At 40.8% G+C, this 23,142-nt stretch overlaps 1 protein-coding gene across 9 annotated transcripts in view; it reads left to right on the top strand.

Moving 5' to 3' along the window:
• LOC128696131 (transcription factor E2F4-like) overlaps nt 1-23,142 on the top strand; it is a 72,823-nt gene that overhangs the window by 10,271 nt on the left and 39,410 nt on the right. For 5 of the 9 annotated variants that reach the window (XM_070094898.1, XM_070094891.1, XM_070094895.1 and 2 more), the window contains exons 2-4: nt 5,033-5,095; nt 16,916-17,101; nt 19,677-19,821. In XM_070094898.1, coding sequence (XP_069950999.1) covers nt 16,928-17,101; nt 19,677-19,821 — 319 coding nt within the window. In that variant the 5' untranslated portion in view covers nt 5,033-5,095; nt 16,916-16,927. Of the gene's footprint in view, nt 1-5,032; nt 5,096-6,070; nt 6,355-16,915; nt 17,102-19,676; nt 19,822-23,142 lie in introns of all 9 variants that reach the window. The other 4 variants (XM_070094892.1, XM_070094894.1, XM_070094896.1 and 1 more) reach the window with 2 other exon arrangements.

Raw genomic sequence — 23,142 nt, 5'->3', positions numbered from 1 at the left:
CCACGTGGGTGCGTCCCCGACTGGGGGCTGCCACGTGGGTGCGTCCCCGACTGGGGGCTGCCACGTGGGTGCGTCCCCGACTGGGGGCTGCCACGTGGGTGCGTCCCCGACTGGGGGCTGCCACGTGGGTGCGTCCCCGACTGGGGGCTGCCACGTGGGTGCGTCCCCGACTGGGGGCTGCCACGTGGGTGCGTCCCCGACTGGGGGCTGCCACGTGGGTGCGTCCCCGACTGGGGGCTGCCACGTGGGTGCGTCCCCGACTGGGGGCTGCCACGTGGGTGCGTCCCCGACTGGGGGCTGCCACGTGGGTGCGTCCCCGACTGGGGGCTGCCACGTGGGTGCGTCCCCGACTGGGGGCTGCCACGTGGGTGCGTCCCCGACTGGGGGCTGCCACGTGGGTGCGTCCCCGACTGGGGGCTGCCACGTGGGTGCGTCCCCGACTGGGGGCTGCCACGTGGGTGCGTCCCCGACTGGGGGCTGCCACGTGGGTGCGTCCCCGACTGGGGGCTGCCACGTGGGTGCGTCCCCGACTGGGGGCTGCCACGTGGGTGCGTCCCCGACTGGGGGCTGCCACGTGGGTGCGTCCCCGACTGGGGGCTGCCACGTGGGTGCGTCCCCGACTGGGGGCTGCCACGTGGGTGCGTCCCCGACTGGGGGCTGCCACGTGGGTGCGTCCCCGACTGGGGGCTGCCACGTGGGTGCGTCCCCGACTGGGGGCTGCCACGTGGGTGCGTCCCCGACTGGGGGCTGCCACGTGGGTGCGTCCCCGACTGGGGGCTGCCACGTGGGTGCGTCCCCGACTGGGGGCTGCCACGTGGGTGCGACCCCGACTGGGGGCTGCCACGTGGGTGCGACCCCGACTGGGGGCTGCCACGTGGGTGCGTCCCCGACGGGGGGCTGCCACGTGGGTGCGTCCCCGACGGGGGGCTGCCACGTGGGTGCGTCCCCGACGGGGGGCTGCCACGTGGGTGCGTCCCCGACGGGGGGCTGCCACGTGGGTGCGTCCCCGACGGGGGGCTGCCACGTGGGTGCGTCCCCGACGGGGGGCTGCCACGTGGGTGCGTCCCCGACGGGGGGCTGCCACGTGGGTGCGTCCCCGACGGGGGGCTGCCACGTGGGTGCGTCCCCGACGGGGGGCTGCCACGTGGGTGCGTCCCCGACGGGGACCTGCCACGTGGGTGCGTCCCCGACGGGCCCCCCGTACTTCAGATACATGCCCCGAGGGGAGGGGGGCCTACTTGGGTGTTCTGTCAATTGCTCTTTTTGGGTAGTCCTTTTCTTGCAAGGAAGCCCTTAAAATGTCTCATTTCCTTGAAAGTCTCATTTACTGGCCCTTTGCTCTGGAAGGGCTTCCCTTGGGTAAGACATGCTGAGGTCCGTAGTTTGATCCCCGGTACGGGTGGAACCACTAGGACGTTTCCTTAAGGAATCATCTGTCCATGTTTACCTAGCAGTGAAATAGGTACCTGGGTGTTAAACTGGTGTGGGTCGTTTCTTGGGAACAAAATTTTAACTAATTTGCTCGATACGTTATGTATAACAAGGGGGGGGGCTTTCTGTATAGTAATGTCATTGATGTCATCTAGGCTTGTATACATTGTACATGTAGAAATAGATTATAATCAACCATTCCTCGTGGGTGTTAAGCCTCCTGCCCCCCTGTCCTCCTTTTCCTAGGGTTTTCTTAAGCCATTCACTTACCTGTGGGGTCTTGCTACCCACATTGGGGGTCTTTTGGGTCTCCTGCTTTCACATGTTCTTTATAGGTCTGCTTTCATCTGGGGGTTCTTTTTGGGTCTGCTTCCTTCTGGGGGTTCTTTTTGGGTCTGCTCCCTTCTGGGGGTTCTTTTTTGGGTCTGCTCCCTTCTGGGGGTTCTTTTTTGGGTCTGCTCCCTTCTGGGAGTTCTTTTTTGGGTCTGCTCCCTTCTGGGGGTTCTTTTTCGGGTCTGCTCCCTTCTGGGGGTTCTTTTTTGGGTCTGCTCCCTTCTGGGGGTTCTTTTTCGGGTCTGCTCCCTTCTGGGGGTTCTTTTTTGGGTCTGCTCCCTTCTGGGGGTTCTTTTTTGGGTCTGCTCCCTTCTGGGGGTTCTTTTTTGGGTCTGCTCCCTTCTGGGGGTTCTTTTTTGGGTCTGCTCCCTTCTGTCTGCTCCCTTCTGGGGGTTCTTTTTTGGGTCTGCTCCCTTCTGGGGGTTCTTTTTTGGGTCTGCTCCCTTCTGGGGGTTCTTTTTTGGGTCTGCTCCCTTCTGGGGGTTCTTTTTTGGGTCTGCTCCCTTCTGGGGGTTCTTTTTTGGGTCTGCTCCCTTCTGGGGGTTCTTTTTTGGGTCTGTTCCCTTCTGGGGGTTCTTTTTTGGGTCTGCTCCCTTCTGGGGGTTCTTTTTTGGGTCTGCTCCCTTCTGGGGGTTCTTTTTTTGGGTCTGCTCCCTTCTGGGGGTTCTTTTTTTGGGTCTGCTCCCTTCTGGGGGTTCTTTTTTTGGGTCTGCTCCCTTCTGGGGTTTTTTTTTTGGGTCTGCTCCCTTCTGGGGGTTCTTTTTTTTGGGTCTGCTCCCTTCTGGGGGTTCTTTTTTTTGGGTCTGCTCCCTTCTGGGGGTTCTTTTTTGGGTCTGCTCCCTTCTGGGTTTTTTTTGGGGTCTGCTCCCTTCTGGGGGTTCTTTTTGGGGTCTGCTCCCTTCTGGGGGTTCTTTTTTGGGTCTGGTCCCTTCTGGTTTTTTTTGGGGTCTGCTCCCTTCTGGGGGTTCTTTTTGGGGTCTGCTCCCTTCTGGGGGTTCTTTTTTGGGTCTGCTCCCTTCTGGGGGTTCTTTTTTGGGTCTGCTCCCTTCTGGGGGTTCTTTTTTGGGTCTGCTCCCTTCTGGGGGTTCTTTTTGGGTCTGCTTCCCTCGGGGGTCTGGGTTTGCTTCCGTCTGGGGGTCTGGATCTGCTTCTGTCCGGGGGTCTCTATGGGTCTCCTGCTTCCATCTGAGGGTCTCTATGGGTCTCCTGCTTCCATCTAGGGTATCTGGGTCTTCTGCTTCCACCTGGGCTCTTTTTTTTTGGGGGTCTGCTTCCACCTGGGGTCTATTTTGGGTCTTTCACTCCCTAGGGTTGTTCTCAAGCCATCTATCTGCCCACTTTCTTGTCTTCTAGGGCCACTTGCTCCCCTTTTGGCATCTTCTCAAGTCCTCCCTCTTCCCTCTGGAATACCTAGACTACTCCCTGTTGCCCCACTAACCTTCTGGGGAAGAGGTTTTCAAACTTTAAGCAAGAATACCTTTTTGTGGTCATAAACAAATTTCTGGAGCCTTGCCCAATAGAAAATGATTCGCAAATTAGCGAGGATGTTGGTGCTACATGTACTGTATCTTATTTATAAAATTAACTTTTATTATCAAGCAGTAGATCTATCCAAATATGATAGTTATAAAATGTTTAATACATACATGGATTAAGGCTAGTTCATTTTGTTCACTATTTATAACTAGTAAACAGAGCTTAAATCTAGAAATGCTGATAGCCGAACCTGATACATTACATGGAGCAGTGTTTGATCAGTTTTCTTCATCAGAAAGACAAGCTGCTGCTTTTCCTTGCTTTGAGTGTGTGGAAACAACTCTTGATTGCACATTCAAAGACAGTTTTTGTTCAGATTATTAACTCAGAGGGCTAGTAACCCAGGATAAGCCAATAGTCAGGATGTCATAAGCTTGTCTCGTTTCCATTCGGGTCCTTTTTAATTATCCTCCGAGGATGTCTGTCCTCAGTTGCTTAACACCCAAGTAGTACTTATAGGTGTGCAGGAACAGCAGAAATAGTGTTTGTCCTAGAAGCAAACCCTAGTCCATTTTAAGCTGCCTCAAGTGAACCACAAGTGCTTAGACAAGCTCTAAATTCTTTATTTCATCATTCCTTTTAAAATATTTTTAATGGATCTCAGATTCTCAATTCAGATTTTCTCCTACAGTGTCGTCAAATATATGTAGTACATACATGCATCTCTTATCCTAATTACGAAAGATTGCAGATGCCCAGCAAGCTTTCTCAGTCCTAGGACTGCAGAACCTAGTTTGATAGTTCCTGTTCTAGACCACCTTCATCTGATACCTTTCTAGAGAGTCTCTTGATCTAAAGCGGTACTTGTCCTTTCCTTGGATCAAACTTGATTGCCTCTCATTCCCCATACACTATGACCCCAAAGGGATTGGTGCTTTGTCCTTGATCATAATAAAATTATTTTATCAGCCCAGGTGGCCCATGATACCTTGAGGAAGGTAGTTATACATGCTCTTTCAACATTTTCTTGAGTGGTGGTACCACGTTCCACTTCTGATTAGTAGTGCTTTCATCTCTCGTTGCTGTGTTTTGTAAGATTCTTTATAGAAAAAATGAGTAAACTGCTGACTGAAAACCTACAGTGCCATTGTTATTTGGTTTCTTGGTGGCTAATACAGCAGCATTTGTTACAGGCATCATTCCAAGATCTAAACCTGGACCTCAAATTATGTAATTAAATGAAGTAACCGAATAAAATGGATGACTTGCTGCCCACCTATAAATAGTTCTAAATCAATCTTGGATCAGGCCTGTTGGTTGCTTTGATTAGCCAAGTAGTAGGTACTTGCTGCTTGTATGATGACATGGGTACCACATTTAGCTGATAGGGTGTCAATTTGGGAACAATTTGCCAATAATTAAGAAGGTATCATTAGAGGCATAGCTTTAAATTACTGTTTTTATCACTTTATCCTTTCTGGTAGTTAAGTCACCGTTTCAAAATAATTACATCCAGATCTTAATATTTCCTTTTATCCTTTTTGTTACATATCACTAAAAGCTTGAAAGTTTTAGTCACAGCTTGAATAGTTTGATGTGTGCTTGTAATTAGGACCTGCACATTAACATGTGCTAGGTTCATATAAAATGATTAGCAGTGCATTTGAAGCATCACTAGACTTATTTTAAAATGTGTAACTTTTGGTATTGACAATTTTTTTTTTATCTTGCTTTTGCTTAGATGTGTTTGTTTTAAAAGGAATAAAATATTAACAGATGTTATTTATTTCAGTGTGAGGGGAAGCTTGTGGTGCCAGTGCCCAAGAGTGGGCAGTTGTCCACCTATTTGAAATAGGTAAGTTTTTGCCCAATGTGTCATGCATTTCAGCAGTATCATTTGTGTTCTTAAATTTGTTTTGCACCATCCATGAATATAGAAAGCAATGTTACCAATGTCCCTCTACAAAATTCTCCAGACACTTGGGATTGCATTGCAGCCAAATGTAACTATGGGTTGAAGCCCAGTTCTTCCTAGAATTTTCTACTAAAAGCGTGACTTCTGCAGAAATGATGTAGCAATGTTTTCTCAGTGCTATATCCTGTTGTTGTATCCTTGTTCAGTTTTACATCTTTGTTTTATCCTCCATATTACTTTTGCATTTTAAATTGCATATCATTGATAAACTGTCTGTCCTGTCTTATAAAGGCTTAAAATCAGTTACCCTTACCATATGCACCCATTTGTTTTACTTCTCTTGGTCTTGCTATCCCCACTGTTCATATTGGCCCCTTCCTCTGCCATCTCATATCTACTATAGTATTTCATATTTCTTTGTCATGCTTTTATTAATTTTATGTAGGCCTAAATTTATCACTCAAAGCTTATGAGTGAGCTGAGCTCATGACTTGAAACTATGCAAGGGACCCTGGCTGTGATTTAGCCTTGTGATGGCCACTGAGAAGGTTAAGAGGTTCCCCTTGATGCTAGTGATGAATTCCTGATCCTTGGAATTGGAGCTACCCTACCCTTTAATAAAATTGATTGCCCTCCCCCCCATTCCTTACACTGTATGACTTTGGGGTTTAGATCATTCCATGAATGATATTGAACAGGAACTTTAATGTACTTATCACCAGCCCCCCTTTTTCTGCTTCTAAAATCTCTGACCTAGGTCCTCTTTATTTTTTTTTACCATTTTTTCTTCAGAAAGGCATGTTTTTAATGCTGTATTCTATTCCTGAATCTTCTACATTCTTATCCCATTGTAATTGAATGCATCTACACTAAATAATGCTATCCTGCTACCTATAAACTTTCTTGCCACTACAGAAGGGCCAGTGGTGAGAGCCATAAATCGGTGCAGTGTGTCCCAGGGAACATCAGGGTCAACTTTGTTGGCTGTTTGGCACATCTGAAACTGAAGAATGAGATGAGGCTTTTATAAGGACAAAAGTCTGAAAATAGGCTTTAAAAATAATGGCTTTAACAATGATTTGGAATTTAAATGACTACAAATGGTTAAAAATAATTGTCCTCTTAACCAGTGTCAAGGGAAGGACTGATCCCATGACCCTACAAGGTGTGGGTTGATCAGTGTTCTCCATAGCATTAGGGTAACCTTCTTGAGTGTTTTTTCTCCAGTGTTTTAGAAAACCTCGTATCTACTTCCATTGTGTATTAAAATGGAGCAATACCACTTCTGTTAATATACATTCATTCTAGTTCTGTAAAAATAGTGTATCACTGTATATGCATTTTTTTACCAGAAATATTTCAAAATGGTGTGTTAAAATAAAAATCTTTAATAGTAGTACTTAGTAATCACTTCATCTGTGGTTACTATCATTGAATTATATTACAATGGTCTTTGAAAAGGATTTTTGAAGATTAAATTGTTTTCAAACATTCCAGATCCAAATAAATATGAACAATCTTTCAGCTCTCACATTTTTTCCTACTTTTTGCAGCTGTTTCTTTAACCCTTTCAGCATCAGTCCCTTAGTACTACACCAAAATTCTAGTGCCTTCAAATCTGGTGGAAGAAAGCTGGTAGGCCTACATATGAAAGAATGGGTCTGCGTGGTTAGTGTGCGCAGTATAAAAACAATCCTGCAGCATGCAGTGCATAATGAGAAAAAAAAACTGCATTTTTGGTTTAAAACGGTGACTTTGCAGTGTACTGTATTTTCGTATTGTATTTTCATATGGTTGTATTCTCGTTTTCTTGGTCTCATTTGATAGAATGGAAGATATATTACAGAAATGGAGATGATTTTGATTGGATTCAGTGAAAAGTACCTTGAAATTGAGCTCAAATTAGCAGAAATGTTCGATTTTTGCCGATGTTCTAGTAAACAATTGATGTAGCTGTCCAGTATGTGTCCAACTGGCTAGTCTAATATGCAGTCATGAGAGGGTTGACATTATATAAAAGTATTATAATAATGCAGTAGTCTGCATAACGGTAAATCTTCTATTTTTTTGTGAGAATAAAAATTCAAAATGGAAAGCAAGAGTAAGAGGGGCCTGGAGACATGACTAATGAACAGAGAAAATGTCATTTTAGTGCCAGGAATGTCTGCCTTGTTCATTCTGCACCCTATTTTGAATTTGGCATCTTTTGAAATTTGTGTGAAATTGGCCAAATTGCCAATTTCTGACCACTTTGAGTAGTTGAAATCGGTAAATGCGTGGTTTCTTGTACTCAATCGATAGAACAAATGGAGTTCTAGTGAAATAATTATGGTTTTAGTTGACTGAACCAATGGAATTGGCTGAAAATGGGGTTCAAATTGGGCGAAATCAGATGCGCAAATATCGCCAAGTGTGCTAACTTCACAAGCGTAATTTCGTAAGTTTTTCATCAAATTTCATACTTTTGGTGTCATTACCATCAGGAAAAGATTGTCATTTCATAAGATTGTTTTTTATTATTATTTTTTGACAGTTAAGGGTCTGGGTCTCAACACTGAAAGGATTAAATCTATTGATGTTGATCACTATTCATTGTGCAGTATATTTTGTCCTTGGCTAAGGGTAGTGTGCTATATTCAAGCATTTTGAAAGGTTTAAACAGGTTTAATTTATTGTTTATTTGTAAACATTCTGTACTGTATTTTATAATTCTACATACAATTTGTATACCAAGTTAATTATACACTAATCTGGATTAAACTTCTGAGGCATTCCAGGGCAAGACAGTTAGTGTCTAACCGTGTTCAAATTTGGTATTCAGGGTTATCCTCAAATCTGAAGCCACATCTGTAAATCTTAGCTCAATCATGAGTTAGTCTAGGTCATTTTGAGGTCACAGGTCAGTAAGCTTGTTTTTGGAACATATAATAATTATTAAAATGTCTGATAAACTGTGTATTCATATTTGGAATCAGCAGAGTAAAAGGATGCTTTTAGTGTAAGTTTAATTTCTCAAGTTGAAAAATTTAATGTTTGACCTCTTGATCTAGTTTTGAGGCCACTGTGACTAAAACTAATGACTGTATCTACAAAAAACTTCAGTAATTTAATGCATATGCATGCAAGTTCCTCCCATATGTTAACATAAAGCTAATATGTGCATATTTAAGTTTTGGTGACCTTAATGCAACAAAAGCATGTAAAAACGTTTTTTTTCTGCAGTTTCTTGTAGCAAATACATTGACCTTTGTTTAGTTAAATAATTTTTTACCATCAAACCCCAGAGGTTGTATGGTGTCTTAAGACAGTTGAGAGGTAAAACGTTAGATTTTTGACCTAAAGAAATATAACTTGGTCTTTAATTGTATCACATTAAGCATTCCAGTAATTTAACTACAGTAATATGTAACAGGCTTATGTTCTAGTTTTGATCTGCCCATAATGCTCTGCATAACCAGGGACACTTGAAGATGTACTGTTTGAAATAAAAGTTCCCTGATTTTGTATATGACAGCTGAGTACATTTTGAAAATGAAAATTTACTTGTACAGAAGGGCCTTGTTGGTATGGTTCTAAGGTTCACGACTCCCAAGTGATAAGCGAAAATTGCGTCCAAAATGCTTGATAATGTGTTTACACTCGCATATTAAGTGCTCAGTACAGCTAGGCATAAAAAAAAAAATACTATATAATAAATACACAGTACATATAATACTTAAGATATGGTGTCAGTTGTCCTTCCCTTGTGCAACTTTTGTACAAAAACAGCAATAATAGTAGTGATAAGAGCACCAAACATAATGAACAGTGGCTAAGTTGAAAACCAGCAGAAACGTGGAACACAGAAAAGAGGGAGCTGTATATGCAGGGTGCTCCTGTATTCTAATGCCATGTATATAATTATTACTCAAGTTCCATAACTTGATCTACAGGTAAGCCTTATCTGAGATTTGCAGATGGGAGTTCAGAATATAGGATAACCCTGAATATCAAATTTTAAGAGACTTGGAATTGGTTAAATTTTCAACTCTTAGAAATCTTGGTTCTTCTGTGATGCATGCTACTATACTGTTAACCTTTCAGAGGTATGACAGTATATATATGATGTACCTCACAGCTTGTCCTGGAATTTCCCTTCTAGGAGACAAGGCACACAGTTGCCCCAAACAAGAGATTGGAGAAATGCTATGTACTCAGATTATTTCTTAATCTAGTATATACGTTACCAAGCATTACTTACCTGTTTGTATACACTTGTGTGTGGTTGTGGGGGTTGATTAGCAGATTCTGGCCCCTGCTTCTTAACTTTCCGCTATCTAGATTCATTTCCTTGTAGCCTTGAGTGTAATGACTAAGTTACTACCCACCCCCTCTTTTTTTTTTTTTTTTTTTTTTTTTTAAATCTTGACTCTTGGGTAAATTAGTATTTAGAAACTTGCAGTTTAATTGATAACTTAATATATTTATACCATGGTGGCATTTGGGTTACGCTGTAGGCTACCTGTAAAAAAAAAAATCTGGTTCTGATAACTAATATTATATTAGGCTCTCCCCCCCCTCCAAAAAAGGGGGGGATTTTTCAAATGAACTTAACATACGGTAGGTGGCAAATTCTTACTTTCTTGCTAGGTTTTTTGTCTTCACTTTGTCTGGGTATACAAACTTGTGGGCATATTTGGTGGGATTACAATTTGGTTAAGAACTTCATTCACTCCCACATCACCTCAGCTGTCTAGACTGAAAAAAGTGGATAAGCTTTGGACCTTTATGTAATTTACGTATACTTTACCAAGAATTTTAAATCTCTAGCCATATGCTAGTAAAGCATAAAAATTCTTAATAAATTGTGAATCTGAAATTGCGGTGCTGGATCAAAAATGTATAAAAACCCTCCTAAAATATTTTTTTTATTTTTGCATGGCATTTGTCAAGATTTACACACTTAGTGGTAAGTTATGAAATCTTTTTCCTTCCCATGGGAAGAACACCTTAATGATTCATCCATGTAATGGGTGGTTTGTTTGCAATCGTGTTATTACAATTTAGTGTCTTATTAGACATGGTGAATAAAAATACTAGACCATATTGGAGCAAAATTGTGTTAAAGGTTGCTGTGCAGTGCAGCATAAATGAGTTTTACTACTGTGTATGCATTAGTAGATTGCAGTTTCCCTTTCTCTCCCCTGTTAAGTTAATTTTTTATTGATTACAAAAATTTTCCAGGGATATAGTTGACAATGTCTAGTGTAAAGGCAATGCGAGGGGCATCCAGTCTCGTTAGTTTTGCACTGGCACTGTCCAAATGAAAATTTACTGAACCTAGTATCGGATAAAAAAAAAAAAAAGTACATGTTCAGATATTTAGAAAACGTAGTAGAGAACTTGCAAAAATTAATCAGGCCACTTAACTTTGTCTTTTTTATGAAATATTTATTGTGTATATTTAAATAATTTTATTTTACCAGCATAATTTTAATATGCAATGCCTTTCTTGGGAAGTACCAAGTCACGTCTAATTTTATTGTTCAATTACAAATTTGAATAATTTATGGATTTTTACGTAGTTTTGCACTTTAAAAAATTACAAAATCCCTCAACATTTAAAGGCAACAAGAATTAAAAGGATGTCATTCTACCTTTGGGTAAAATCAAATACTATTACGGTAGAACCCCGAGTTTTGGCCATAATCTGTTCCAGGAGCTAGGCCTGAAGTCGAAACGGCCTGAAGCTAAAGCAATATTTCCCATAAGAAATAATGTAACTCCAGTTAATCCGTTCCACCCAAAAATGTTCACAAAAAAATTCATTCTTTAAAGAATAAATAATATAGTTTTACATTCAGAAAATGATAAATATAATGCACTAATTTTGATGGATAAATGAACATTTAAATCAGTTTTACCTTTATTGAAGATGCTTGTTGGCTTATGAGAGAGGCAGGAGAGTTTGTTTGGAGGCAGGAAAAGATAGCCCTTAAATGTCACTAATATCAACTCTGCAGCTTATTTATCACAATTCATCTAATGACATAATAAACAATATTAATAACATAAAAACATGACGTATACTCTAGAATGAATAAAATACTTCATTACATATATCACGACTGTTATGTTGGTGGGTGTATAAGGGTCACTGAGAGCATAAGCATAAGTGACAGCAGAGGGGGCGGTGTTTTCAGTCTCCGTATATACCTCAAACAACAATGGAGGAGTTAAGTTTTGTCATATTTCTTATCGCTTAACTTACTTGCTACACTTTATCGCTGGCTGGCGCTTAGCCTTTATCGACTTGCTGCTTTAGTATTGTACATATCGTAGAATCGCTGAAGGCACACTCTCTCCTCTCTTCCTCCTCCACTTTGGTACTTTGCTATAATTTCTTCAGTTGTCATATTTCTCACTTTCTTTACCAAAGGGCTGCCACTAGGAAGTTATGAATATACAGTGGACCCTCGACCAACGATATTAATCCGTTCCTGAGAGCTCATTATTAATCGAAATTATCGTTAGTAGAGTTAATTTTCCCCACGAGAAATAATGGAAATAAAATTAATCCGTGCAAGACACCCAAAAGTATTGAAAAAAAAAAAAATTTTTTTACCACATGAAATATTAATTTTAATAGATAGATTATGTATTGGTGGATAAAAGGTTGATGGGTAGGCTCCAGGATGTACATGTTTATAGAGGGGCAACTGATATATCGGATCATTTAGTTGTAGCTACAGTTAGAGTAAGAGGTAGATGGGAAAAGAGGAAGGTGGCAACAACAAGTAAGAGGGAGGTGAAAGTGTATAAACTAAGGGAGGAGGAAGTTTGGGGGAGATATAAGTGACTGTTGGCAGAAAGGTGGGCTAGTGCAAAGATGAGTAGGGGGGGGGGGTTGAAGAGAGTTGGAATAGTTTTAAAAATGCAGTATTAGAATGTGGGGCAGAAGTTTGTGGTTATAGGAGGGTGGGGGCAGGTGGAAAGAGGAGTGATTGGTGGAATGATGAAGTAAAGGGTGTGATAAAAGAGAGAAAGTTAGCTTATGAGAGGTTTTTACAAAGCAGAAGTGTTATAAGAAAAGCTGAGTATATGGACAGTAAAAGAAAGGTAAAGAGAGTGGTGAGAGTGCAAAAGGAGAGCAGATGATAGTGGGAGAGGCACTCAAGAAATTTTAATGAAAATAAGAAAAATTTTTGGAGTGAGTTAAACAAGTTAAGAAAGCCTAGGGAAAGTATGGATTTCAGTTAAAAACAGAGTAGGGGAGTTAGTAGATGGGGAGAGGGAGGTATTAGGTAGATGGCGAGAATATTTTGAGGAACTTTTAAATGTTGAGGAAGAAAGGGAGGTGGTAATTTCATGCACTGGTCAGGGAGGTATACCATCTTTTAGGAGTGAAGAAGAGCAGAATGTAAGTGTGGGGGAGGTACGTGAGGCATTACGTAGAATGAAAGGGGGTAAAGCAGCTGGAACTGATGGGATCATGACAGAAATGTTAAAAGGAGGGGGGGGATAGTGTTGGAGTGGTTGGTACTTTTGTTTAATAAATGTATGAAAGAGGGGGAAGGTACCTAGGGATTGGTGGAGAGCATGTATAGTCCCTTTATATAAAGGGAAAGGGGACAAAAGAGATTGTAAAAATTATAGAGGAATAAGTTTATTGAGTATACCAGGAAAAGTGTATGGTAGGGTTATAATTGAAAGAATTAGAGGTAAGACAGAATGTAGGATTGCGGATGAGCAAGGAGGTTTCAGAGTGGGTAGGGGATGTGTAGATAGTGTTTACATTGAAGCATATATGTGAACAGTATTTAGATAAAGGTAGGGAAGTTTTTATTGCATTTATGGATTTAGAAAAGGCATATTATAGTGGATAGGGGAGCAATGTGGCAGATGTTGCAAGTATATGGAATAGGTGGTAAGTTACTAAATGCTGTAAAGAATTTTTATGAGGATAGTGAGGCTCAGGTTAGGGCGTGTAGAAGAGAGGGAGACTACTTCCCGGTAAAAGTAGGTCTTAGACAGGGATGTGTAATGTCACCATGGTTGTTTAATATATTTATAGATGGGGTTGTAAAAAGTAAATGCTAGGGTGTTTGGGAGAGGGGTGGGATTAAATTATGGGGAATCAAATTCAAAATGGGAATGAAGTTACTTTTTGCTGATACTGTGCTTATGGGAGATTCTAAAGAAAAATTGCAAAGGTTAGTGGATGAGTTTGGGAATGTGTGTAAAGGTAGAAAGTTGACAATGAACATAGAAAAGTGTAAGGTGATGAGGGTATCAAATGATTTAGATAAAGAGAAATTGGATATCAAATTGGGGAGGAGGAGTATGGAAGAAGTGAATGTTTTCAGATACCTGGGAGTTGACGTGTCGGCGGATGGATTTATGAAGGATGAGGTTAATCATAGAATTGATGAGGGAAAAAAGGCGAGTGGTGCATCGAGGTATATGTGGAGTCAAAAAACATTATCTATGGAGGCAAAGAAGGGAATGTATGAAAGTATAGTAGTACCAACACACTTATATGGGTGTGAAGCTTGGGTGGTAAATGCAGCAGCGAGGAGACGGTTGGAGGCAGTGGAGATGTCCTGTCTAAGGGCAATGTGTGATGTAAATATTATGCAGAAAATTCGGAGTGTGGAAATTAGGAAAAGGTGTGGAGTTCATAAAAGTATTAGTCAGAGGGCAGAAGAGGGTTTGTTGAGGTGGTTTGGTCATTTAGAGAGAATGGATCAAAGTAGAATGACATGGAAAGCATATAAATCTATAGGGGAAGGAAGACAAGGTAGGGGTCGTCCTCGAAAGGGTTGGAGAGAGGGTTTAAGGAGGTTTTGTGGGCAAGGGGCTTGGACTTCCAGCAAGTGTGCATGAGCGTGTTAGATAGGAGTGAATGGAGACGAATGGTACTTGGGACCTGACGATCTGTTGGAGTGTGAGCAGGGTAATATTTAGTGAAGGGATTCAGGGAAACCGGTTATTTTCATAGTCGGACTTGAGTCCTGGAAATGGGAAGTACAATGCCTGCACTTTAAAGGAGGGGTTTGGGATATTGGCAGTTTGGAGGGATATGTTGTGTATCTTTATACGTATATGCTTCTAAACTGTTGTATTCTGAGCACCTCTGCAAAAACAGTGATTGTGTGAGTGTGGTGAAAGTGTTGAATGATGATGAAAGCATTTTCTTGGGGATTTTTTCTTTTTTGGGTCACCCTGCCTCGGTGGGAGACGGCCAACTTGTTGAGAGAGGAAAAAAAAAAAAAACACAAACTGAAGAAGACATGTACAGTTACATGACACTTACCTTTATTGAAGATCTGGTGATGATTGATGGGATGGGAGGAGGGGAGACTGGATGGTGTTAGTGTTTAGAAGGGGAATCCCCTTACATTAGGACTTGTGTCAAGTCCTTTTCTGGGGTTACTTCCCTTCTTTTAATGCCACTAGGACCAGCTTGAGTCACTGGACTTATGTCGCACAACATACATTTCCATAGAGGCCTGTACCTCCCGTTCCTTTGACATTCCTAAAGTGTTTCACAACGTTGTCAGTGTCACAATTAAACACTTGTTAAGGTTTCAATTCTTCACTGTCTATGTACTCCTTGAATTCTTGCGCATATTTTTCAGCTGCTTTTTGGTCCAAACTGGCAGCCTCACCATGCCTTATCACACTATGTATGCCACTACGATTCTTAAATCTCTCAAACCAACCTTTACTGGCCTTAAATTCACTCGCATCACCACTAGTTGTAGGCATTTCTCTAATTAAATCCTCGTGCAACTTCCTAGCCTTTTCACATATGATCGCTTGAGAGGTACTATCTCCTGCTATCTGTTTTTTGTTTATCCACACCAATAAGTCTCTCAACATCATCTATCATTTGAGATCTCAGTTTCGAAAACAGTTGCACCTTTGGCAAGAACAGCTTCCTTGATTGCCGTTTTCTTGGCCACAATCGTAGCGATGGTTGATTGGGGTTTTGTGTACAACCTGGCCAGCTCGGAGACACGCACTCCACTTTCATACTTAGCAATGATCTCTTTCTTCATATCCATAGTAATTCTCACCCTTTTTGCTGTAGGGTTGGCACTAGAAGCTTTCTTGGGGCCCATGGTGATTTATTTTGCAGGTGCAATCACTAAAAACGCTGTGATAATATGAAATGTTCCGATTGTGTGTTTGGATGGGACCGCGGTGGCTGGCTGGCTGGCTTGTAAACACTGGCCACAAGTGGACGCGTCTCAGACGGAACGAATCGTGTTGGTAAAGTTTTTAACGCTAGTCGAGGCAAACTTTTTTGCGTTAAAATGTATCGCTAGTCGGATTTAACGTTAGACAATGCCATCGTTGGTCGAGGGTCCACTGTATTGTGAAATATTTGGATGAGTGCAGAGGTTAATATTCACTCAAGGATAAGCAAAGCTAGACTGGCTTACACCTGTGTGGGCAGGTGGACAGGTCTGGTACGCCGGCCAAAACATGGGGCACAGGGTGAAACGACAAAATTTAGCTGAAAAAAGTGGTCTAAACTCAGAGCGGCCGATACTCAGGGCGGCCAAAACTCGGGGTTCCACCTTCCATCTGTTATATCTAGCATTGTGCCTTTTCTTAAATTATCCACGTTTCTTGTTTGAAAACGTTTGCAGAGTACTGATATGAATAAATAGAAGAATGGACAGTTGTTTATTAGCAAATCTGTACAATATCTATAACCCCAAATTTATTATTTCAACTTCACTTTCAGAATGCTCTCTGGTATTATTAATATTCTGACTTGAGAAAAATTGAGTTATATTTTTGACCAATTTGCAGATAAATTGCTTTGATGCATGATTAATTAATTATATTTGGATATTGTGGTCTAAAACTTACACACACACACACACACACACACACACACACACACCCACACACACACACACACACAACCACACACCACACACACACAAACAGACCCACACACACACACACACACAAACACACACACACACACACACACACACACACACACACACACACACACACATACATATATATACACATATATATATATACACATATATATATACACATATATATATACACATATATATATACACATATATATACACATATATATACACATATATATACACATATATATACACATATATATACACATATATATACACATATATATACACATATATACACATACACATATATACACATATACATACACATATACATATACATATACATACATTGACAACCTGCATTACATTTGACCTGACAGCTGGACTGCAGATGTACTTTGATTAAAGGAGTTAAGTCTACAAATGTTATTATAAGTATTTGCAAAATAGTAGAATAATTTTGTCATTTAGAGCTAAACAAATAAGTTATAAATGCTATTTTGTGAGATGGTCATTTTAGTTCCATACTGTATAACATGCCTATGCTGTATATCCTCTGCATGTCACGTATGACAGAAATGACCCTACTTTTAGATAATACGTTATCAAATAGTGTAATACTATTTCTGTTTGATATATAACCCTATAGTAACTGCAGTATCACCAGATATGATAATGTAACAGGTAAAAATGTTGCAAAATGTTTAAGGTGAATTTCAGATTTAAAATACTGCAAAGTAATATTAGAAATCTTGTACTTTTCTGTACTGAATAGGACAGTTAGAAGTAAAATTGCATACTTGTTCATACTGAAAGCTCTGCCTCATAAATATCCATATAAACATACAATGAAGCAAGAGAGGTTTTGCAGGTGTAATAAGCTATGGAGAGTGTGGGGACACCTTCCTCTGGGGGGTTGTCAATGGTGGGTGGCACAGTCCTCAGTGTGTGTGATGGCATGACCTACACACAGTTGTTGGATCATGGCTATGGTCTAACCCCCATCACACCCAGCAACTCTCAAGAATCTCCTACTGTCACACCAGGACGTACACAGGTGATTTGCCTCGGTTTTATTTTTTATCTGCATGTATTACATAGCTAATAAGTATTTTAGGTACTGTAATATGTAGTGTACTCAGTATGAGAAAACACACTATGGTTTCAGATGGACCTCAACCTATTTGAATTTCCAACCTGCACACACATAGGTCCTTGGCAACCCAACAGATCAAATTAACTTGGAACAAATTAATTCTGAAGAGAAGTTGTAGAGGTTGGTGGATGAGTTTGGTAGGGTATGTATAAGAAGAAAATTAAAAGTGAATATAGGAATGAGTAAGGTGATGAGGTTAACAAAAAAAAAAAAATTGTGATGAAAGATTGGATATCAGATTGGAGGGAGAGAGTATGGAGGAGGTGAATGTATTCAAATATTTAGGAGTGGACGTGTCAGCAGATGGGCCTATGAAGGACGAGGTTAATCATAGAATTGATGAGAGGGAAAAGGCGAGTGGTGCACTTTGGAATCTATGGAGACAAAGAACTTTGTCCATGGAAGCAAAAGAGGGGAATGTATGAGGGCAATGTGTGGTGTGAATATAATGCAGAGAATTTATAGTTTGGAAATTAGGAGGAGGTGCAGGATTACTAAAACTAAGTGAGAGGGCTGAGGAGGGGTTGAGGTGGTGTGGACATATAGAGGATGGAACAAAATAGAATGACTTCAAGAGTGTATAAATCTGTAGTGGAGGTAAGATGGGGTAAGGGGTCAGCCTAGGAAAGGTTGGAGGGAGGGTGTAAAGGTGGTTTTGTGTGTGAGGGGCTTGGACTTCCAGCAAGCATGTGTGAGCATGTTTGATAGTGAATGGAGACTAATGGTTTTTAGGACTTGGCATGCTGTTGGAGTGTGAGCAAGGTGACATTTATGAAGGGATTCAGGGAAACCGGCAAGCTGGACTTGAGTCCTGGAGATGAGAAAGTGCAGTGTCTGCACTCTAAAGGAGGGGTATTAAGGTTGCAGTTTTATAACTGTAGTGTAAGTGCACCTCTGGCAAGACAGTGATTGAGTGTGTGATGAAAGTTTTTCTTTTTTGCCCCCCCCCCCTGCCTTAGTGGGAGACGGTCGATGTGTTAATAAAAAAAATATCAATCATGACCGTGCTGAAATACGCAGGTATAAGTAATGCGAGTTTAAACCAGAAGTTTTAAAGAATTTGAACTTAAGTCCCAGTTTTTCTCGAGAAAAAAATGATGATGGAGAACTGGAAAACATTGAGCTATAACTGCATTGGAGTCCATAAAGCTTTTAAGTTGAAAGGAATCCAAAATGTTTTTCTCGTATGCAAAATAAAAGGCAAAACATGTAATATGGGGGGGGGGGGGTCTGCTTAAGAGATTAAACTTGCCCTTATACCAGCTAGGAAATTGGTAAAATACCGGAATCAAAATAAGATTGTTCAGAGAGCAATTGATTAGACTCAAGATTAATAACCCAAAGGAATTTTCCAATAAGACTCCAAACTCTACCAACATTTCAGTGGCTAAAGAAGTACATAATTGATAGCCTGTCTGTGCACTCGTCGGACCAGACTCCTAACACTTAAAATACAATAAAAAATATATAAATATTACAATAAAAGTACATTAGTGGTGGTATTCCTGTTAAGCCAGATAAGCATTGCCTAGTTGCTTATCCTATAAAAATTGTTCCTGTCAAAATTAAAGTATATTAATGTATTATTAAATTGTTTATGCTATGAAAAGCTAATACTGGAATTTCCCCATAGTATTTATCATCACTGGGTAGAATTTCATTTTCTAGAGATTTGGGCAGTGAAAATGCAAAGTACTCTTGTTTGTGACTAAGTTTGGTGTACATAATATTAATTATGGTTGTATTGTAATGTACTTTTTAATTAATCTTCAGATTGTTTCTGGGCAGTAAATCATAAATGGTTTGGGTTTTGAAATTTTCAATAGTAGTGCTTTATCATAAGACAGACTTAAATTGCAGTTTGGTCACTGTTGGCAATAAATGAGACAATACCTAGAATGGCATTTTGTTCATATCTGCCAGTAAATGACCTTACCTAGATTGGCAATTTGGTCACATTGGCTTGTATGTTACATTACAAATACATCATTTTGAAATTTCAAATGAATGCTGTAGGAACATATGCCATACAAATGTAGGTTGTACACCATGGATACATTTTAGGTGTCATGCCAAATTTAACATTAATTTTTATACAGTAGTTGTAACTCATTTCCAAGCTTATTCAAACTGCCTACACTTTCACTCCCCTCAATAGAAGGGCTCTGGATCAAAGGAATTAAATGTTTTCCCCTTTCATTGGACTGAACTGAATGACTTTCCATTACCTCAAACTGTGAGCCCTATGGGTTTAGTGCTCCCTATCGTTACTAAAGTTCAAATAGAGAAACTTCTTTTTGGGCCACCCTGCCTCAGTGGGAAATGGCCGGTTTGTTGAAAGTATATAATACCATTTTTACTTGAAAAACCATATTGATTACTATAAAATGTTTAATGCTTATCTTAAGAAGCGAGTAAAATGAAGACTAATTTTTAAGGAAGGAGGCAACTTAATATATTATGGCATTATTTAAAGAGTGTGAAACGGCGGTTGGTGCTGGAGGAAGGCGGTGTTGATGGGGAAGGCTTCCGGACACCAGTCAAGACTCCCAGACGAGCCAGGCAAAAATCAGTCTCATCCACACACTACACTCCCTCACCGTCCAAGGGGAAAGCCCCAGGTAGATTTTCTTTGATAATTGAATAAATGTACTGTACATGGTCTCTTCTATGATTAATATTCCCACAAAAGGGAGGCCTGACCCCAGGCTAATCTGTGGGAATAGATGTGCCCCCGAAACCTGTCACAAGCATATTATAGTATGTCATTTTCTGTTTCTGGATGGTGTAGTTCTGTACATCCTCCTAGTGTTTTTTTTTTTCTGATACTATTGCATTTTTCTTCAGTGTTCATTGGTAGCTTTACTTTCTCTGAATATTTCATTGGCATCCATTTCAGCTGGTCACTACAAACAAAGGTTTGCACTGTACAGTGTCTTTTTACCACGTGTGATTCACCTGAGAGGCTGTCCTCACCTCGTGACTTTTCTTCCAATATTCTCTTCCTTGTCTTCTGGTTTCTCTTCGCCTACTCTTTCTGAAAATCTCCTCAGTGAATTGTCATCGGAATTTGGGTTTTAAGTTTCTAAATTTATTTTTCTCAAAATTGAATTTTACACACTATCATCTATCACAACTGTTACTAATATTGTATTTCACCATGGTTGTTAACTTTATGTATATGAAATAATTATGCAGACAGTGGTTTAAAAACAGACGTGTGGGGAAAGTTGAGACATAATAAATGCTCATATAGGGTTACAAGTTTATAAAGTTCCAGTATCAAACACTATCATTGATGCAGATATTGCAGTAGGGTGATCTATGAAAGGAAATGCATTCACCATCATTCAATAGCTGTCGATATAAATGTGCAGACATCACACTTCAGTTCAAACATTCCCACTCCAGAGTGCAGGCACAATCCTCCAGGACTCTAGTCTAACTAAACAGTTTTCCAGAATTACTTAACTGTTACCTTTCTTTATACAATAGCATGTCAAGCCATGAAAATTAGCCTCCATTTGCTCTGATGTAACACATACAACTGATAACTATCCAGTATAGAGAGTTTCCCTACCAGTAGGCGTTATTGATTATCCTACCTTCTTTCCATCTTGTATTATCCAGGGAAATGTGACTCACTCACTCACTCACACACACACACACACACACACACACACACACACACACACACACACACACACACACACACACACACACACACACACACACACACACACACACACACACACACACACACACACACACACACACACACACACTCACACACTCACACACTCACACACTCACACACACACACACTCACACACTCACACACTCACACACTCACACACTCACTCTCTCACTCTCTCACTCTCTCACTCTCTCACTCTCTCACTCTCTCACTCTCTCACTCTCTCACTCTCTCACTCTCTCACTCTCTCACTCTCTCACTCTCTCTCTCTCTCACTCTCTCACTCTCTCACTCTCTCTCTCTCTCTCTCTCTCTCTCTCTCTCTCTCTGCATGCTTATTCACTCGCTCACTTTTTTAACAAGTCGGCTGTCTCCCACCAAGGCAGGGTGACCCAAAAAAGAAAATCCCCAAAAAGAAAATACTTTCATCATTCAACACTTTCACCTCACTCACGCATAATCACTGTTTTTGCAGAGGTGCTCAGAACACAACAGTTTAGAAGCATATACGTATAAAGATACACAACATATCCCTCTAAACTGCTAATATCCTGAACCCCTCCTTTAGAGTGCAGGCATTGTACTTCCCATTTCCAGGACTCGAGTCTGGCTATACAAAAATAACCGGTTTTCCTGAATCCCTTCACTAAATATTACCCTGCTCACACTCCAACAGATCGCCAGGTCCCAAATACCATTCGTCTCCATTCACTCCTATCAAACACACTCGTGCACGCCTGCTGGAAGTCCAAGCCCCTCGCCCACAAAACCTTCCTTACCCCTTCCTTCCAACCTTTTCGAGGACGACCCCTACCCCGCCTTCCTTCCCCTACAGATTTATACGTGCTCCATGTCATTCTACTTTGATCCATTCTCTCTAAATGACCAAACCACCTCAACAACCCTTCTTCAGCCCTCTGACTAATACTTTTATTAACTCCACCACTTCTCCTAATTTCCACACTCAGAATTTTCTGCATAATATTTACACCACACATTGTCCTTAGACAGGACATCTCCACTGCCTCCAACAGTCTCCTCGCTGCTGCATTTACCACCCAAGCTTCACACCCATATAAAAGTGTTGGTACTACTATACTTTCATACATTCCCTTCTTTGCCTCCATAGATAACGTTTTTTGTCTCCATATGTCCGCTGACACGTCAACTCCCAAGTATCTGAAAACATTCACTTCTTCCATACTCCTCCTCCCCAGTTTGATATCCAATTTTTCTTTATCTAAATCATTTGATACCCTCATCACCTTGTTCTTTTCCATGTTCACTTTCAACTTTCTACCTTTACACGCACTCCCAAAATCATCCACTAACCTTTGCAATTTTTTTTTAGAATCTCCCATAAGCACAGTATCATCAGCAAAAAGCAACTGTGTCAATTCCCATTTTGTATTTAATTCCCCATAATTTAATCCCACCCCTCTCCTGAACACCCTAACATTTACTTCTTTTACAACCCCATCTATAAATATATTAAACAACCATGGTGACATTACACATCCCTGTCTAAGACCTACTTTTACTGGGAAGTAGTCTCCCTCTCTTATACACACCCTAACCTGAGCCTCGCTATCCTCATAAAAACTCTTTACAGCATTTAGTAACTTACTACCTATCCCATATACTTGCAACATCTGCCACATTGCTTCCCTATCCACTCTATCATATGCCTTTTCTAAATCCATAAATGCAATAAAACCTTCCCTACCTTTATCTAAATACTATTCACATATATGCTTCAATGTAAACACTTGATCTACACATCCCCTACTCTGAAACCTCCTTGCTCATCCGCAATCCTACATTCTGTCTTGCCTCTTAATTCTTTCGATTATAACCCTACTGTACACTTTTCCTGGTATACTCAGTAAACTTGTTCCTCTATAATTTTTCCAATCTCTTTTGTCCCCTTCCCTTTATATAAAGGGACTATACATGCTCTCTGCCAATCCCTAGGTACCTTCCCCTCTTTCATACATTTATTAAATAAAAATACCAACCACTCCAACACTATATCCACCCCTTCCCCCCCACCCTGCTTTTAACATTTGTCATGATCCCATCAGTTCCAGCTGCTTTACCCCCTTTCATTCTATGTAATACCTCACGCACCTCCCCCACACTCGCATCCTGTTCTTCACTCCTAACAGATGGTATACCTCCCTGGCCTGTGCATGAAATTACCGCTTCCCTTTCTTCGTCGACATTTAAAAGTTCCTCAAAATAT

Source organism: Cherax quadricarinatus, chromosome 48 (assembly GCF_038502225.1).
Source record: "Cherax quadricarinatus isolate ZL_2023a chromosome 48, ASM3850222v1, whole genome shotgun sequence".
NCBI classification, from domain to species: domain Eukaryota; kingdom Metazoa; phylum Arthropoda; class Malacostraca; order Decapoda; family Parastacidae; genus Cherax; species Cherax quadricarinatus.
The sequence above is the reverse complement of the archived record's forward strand: the minus strand, read 5'-3'. Positions and strand labels throughout refer to the sequence as shown.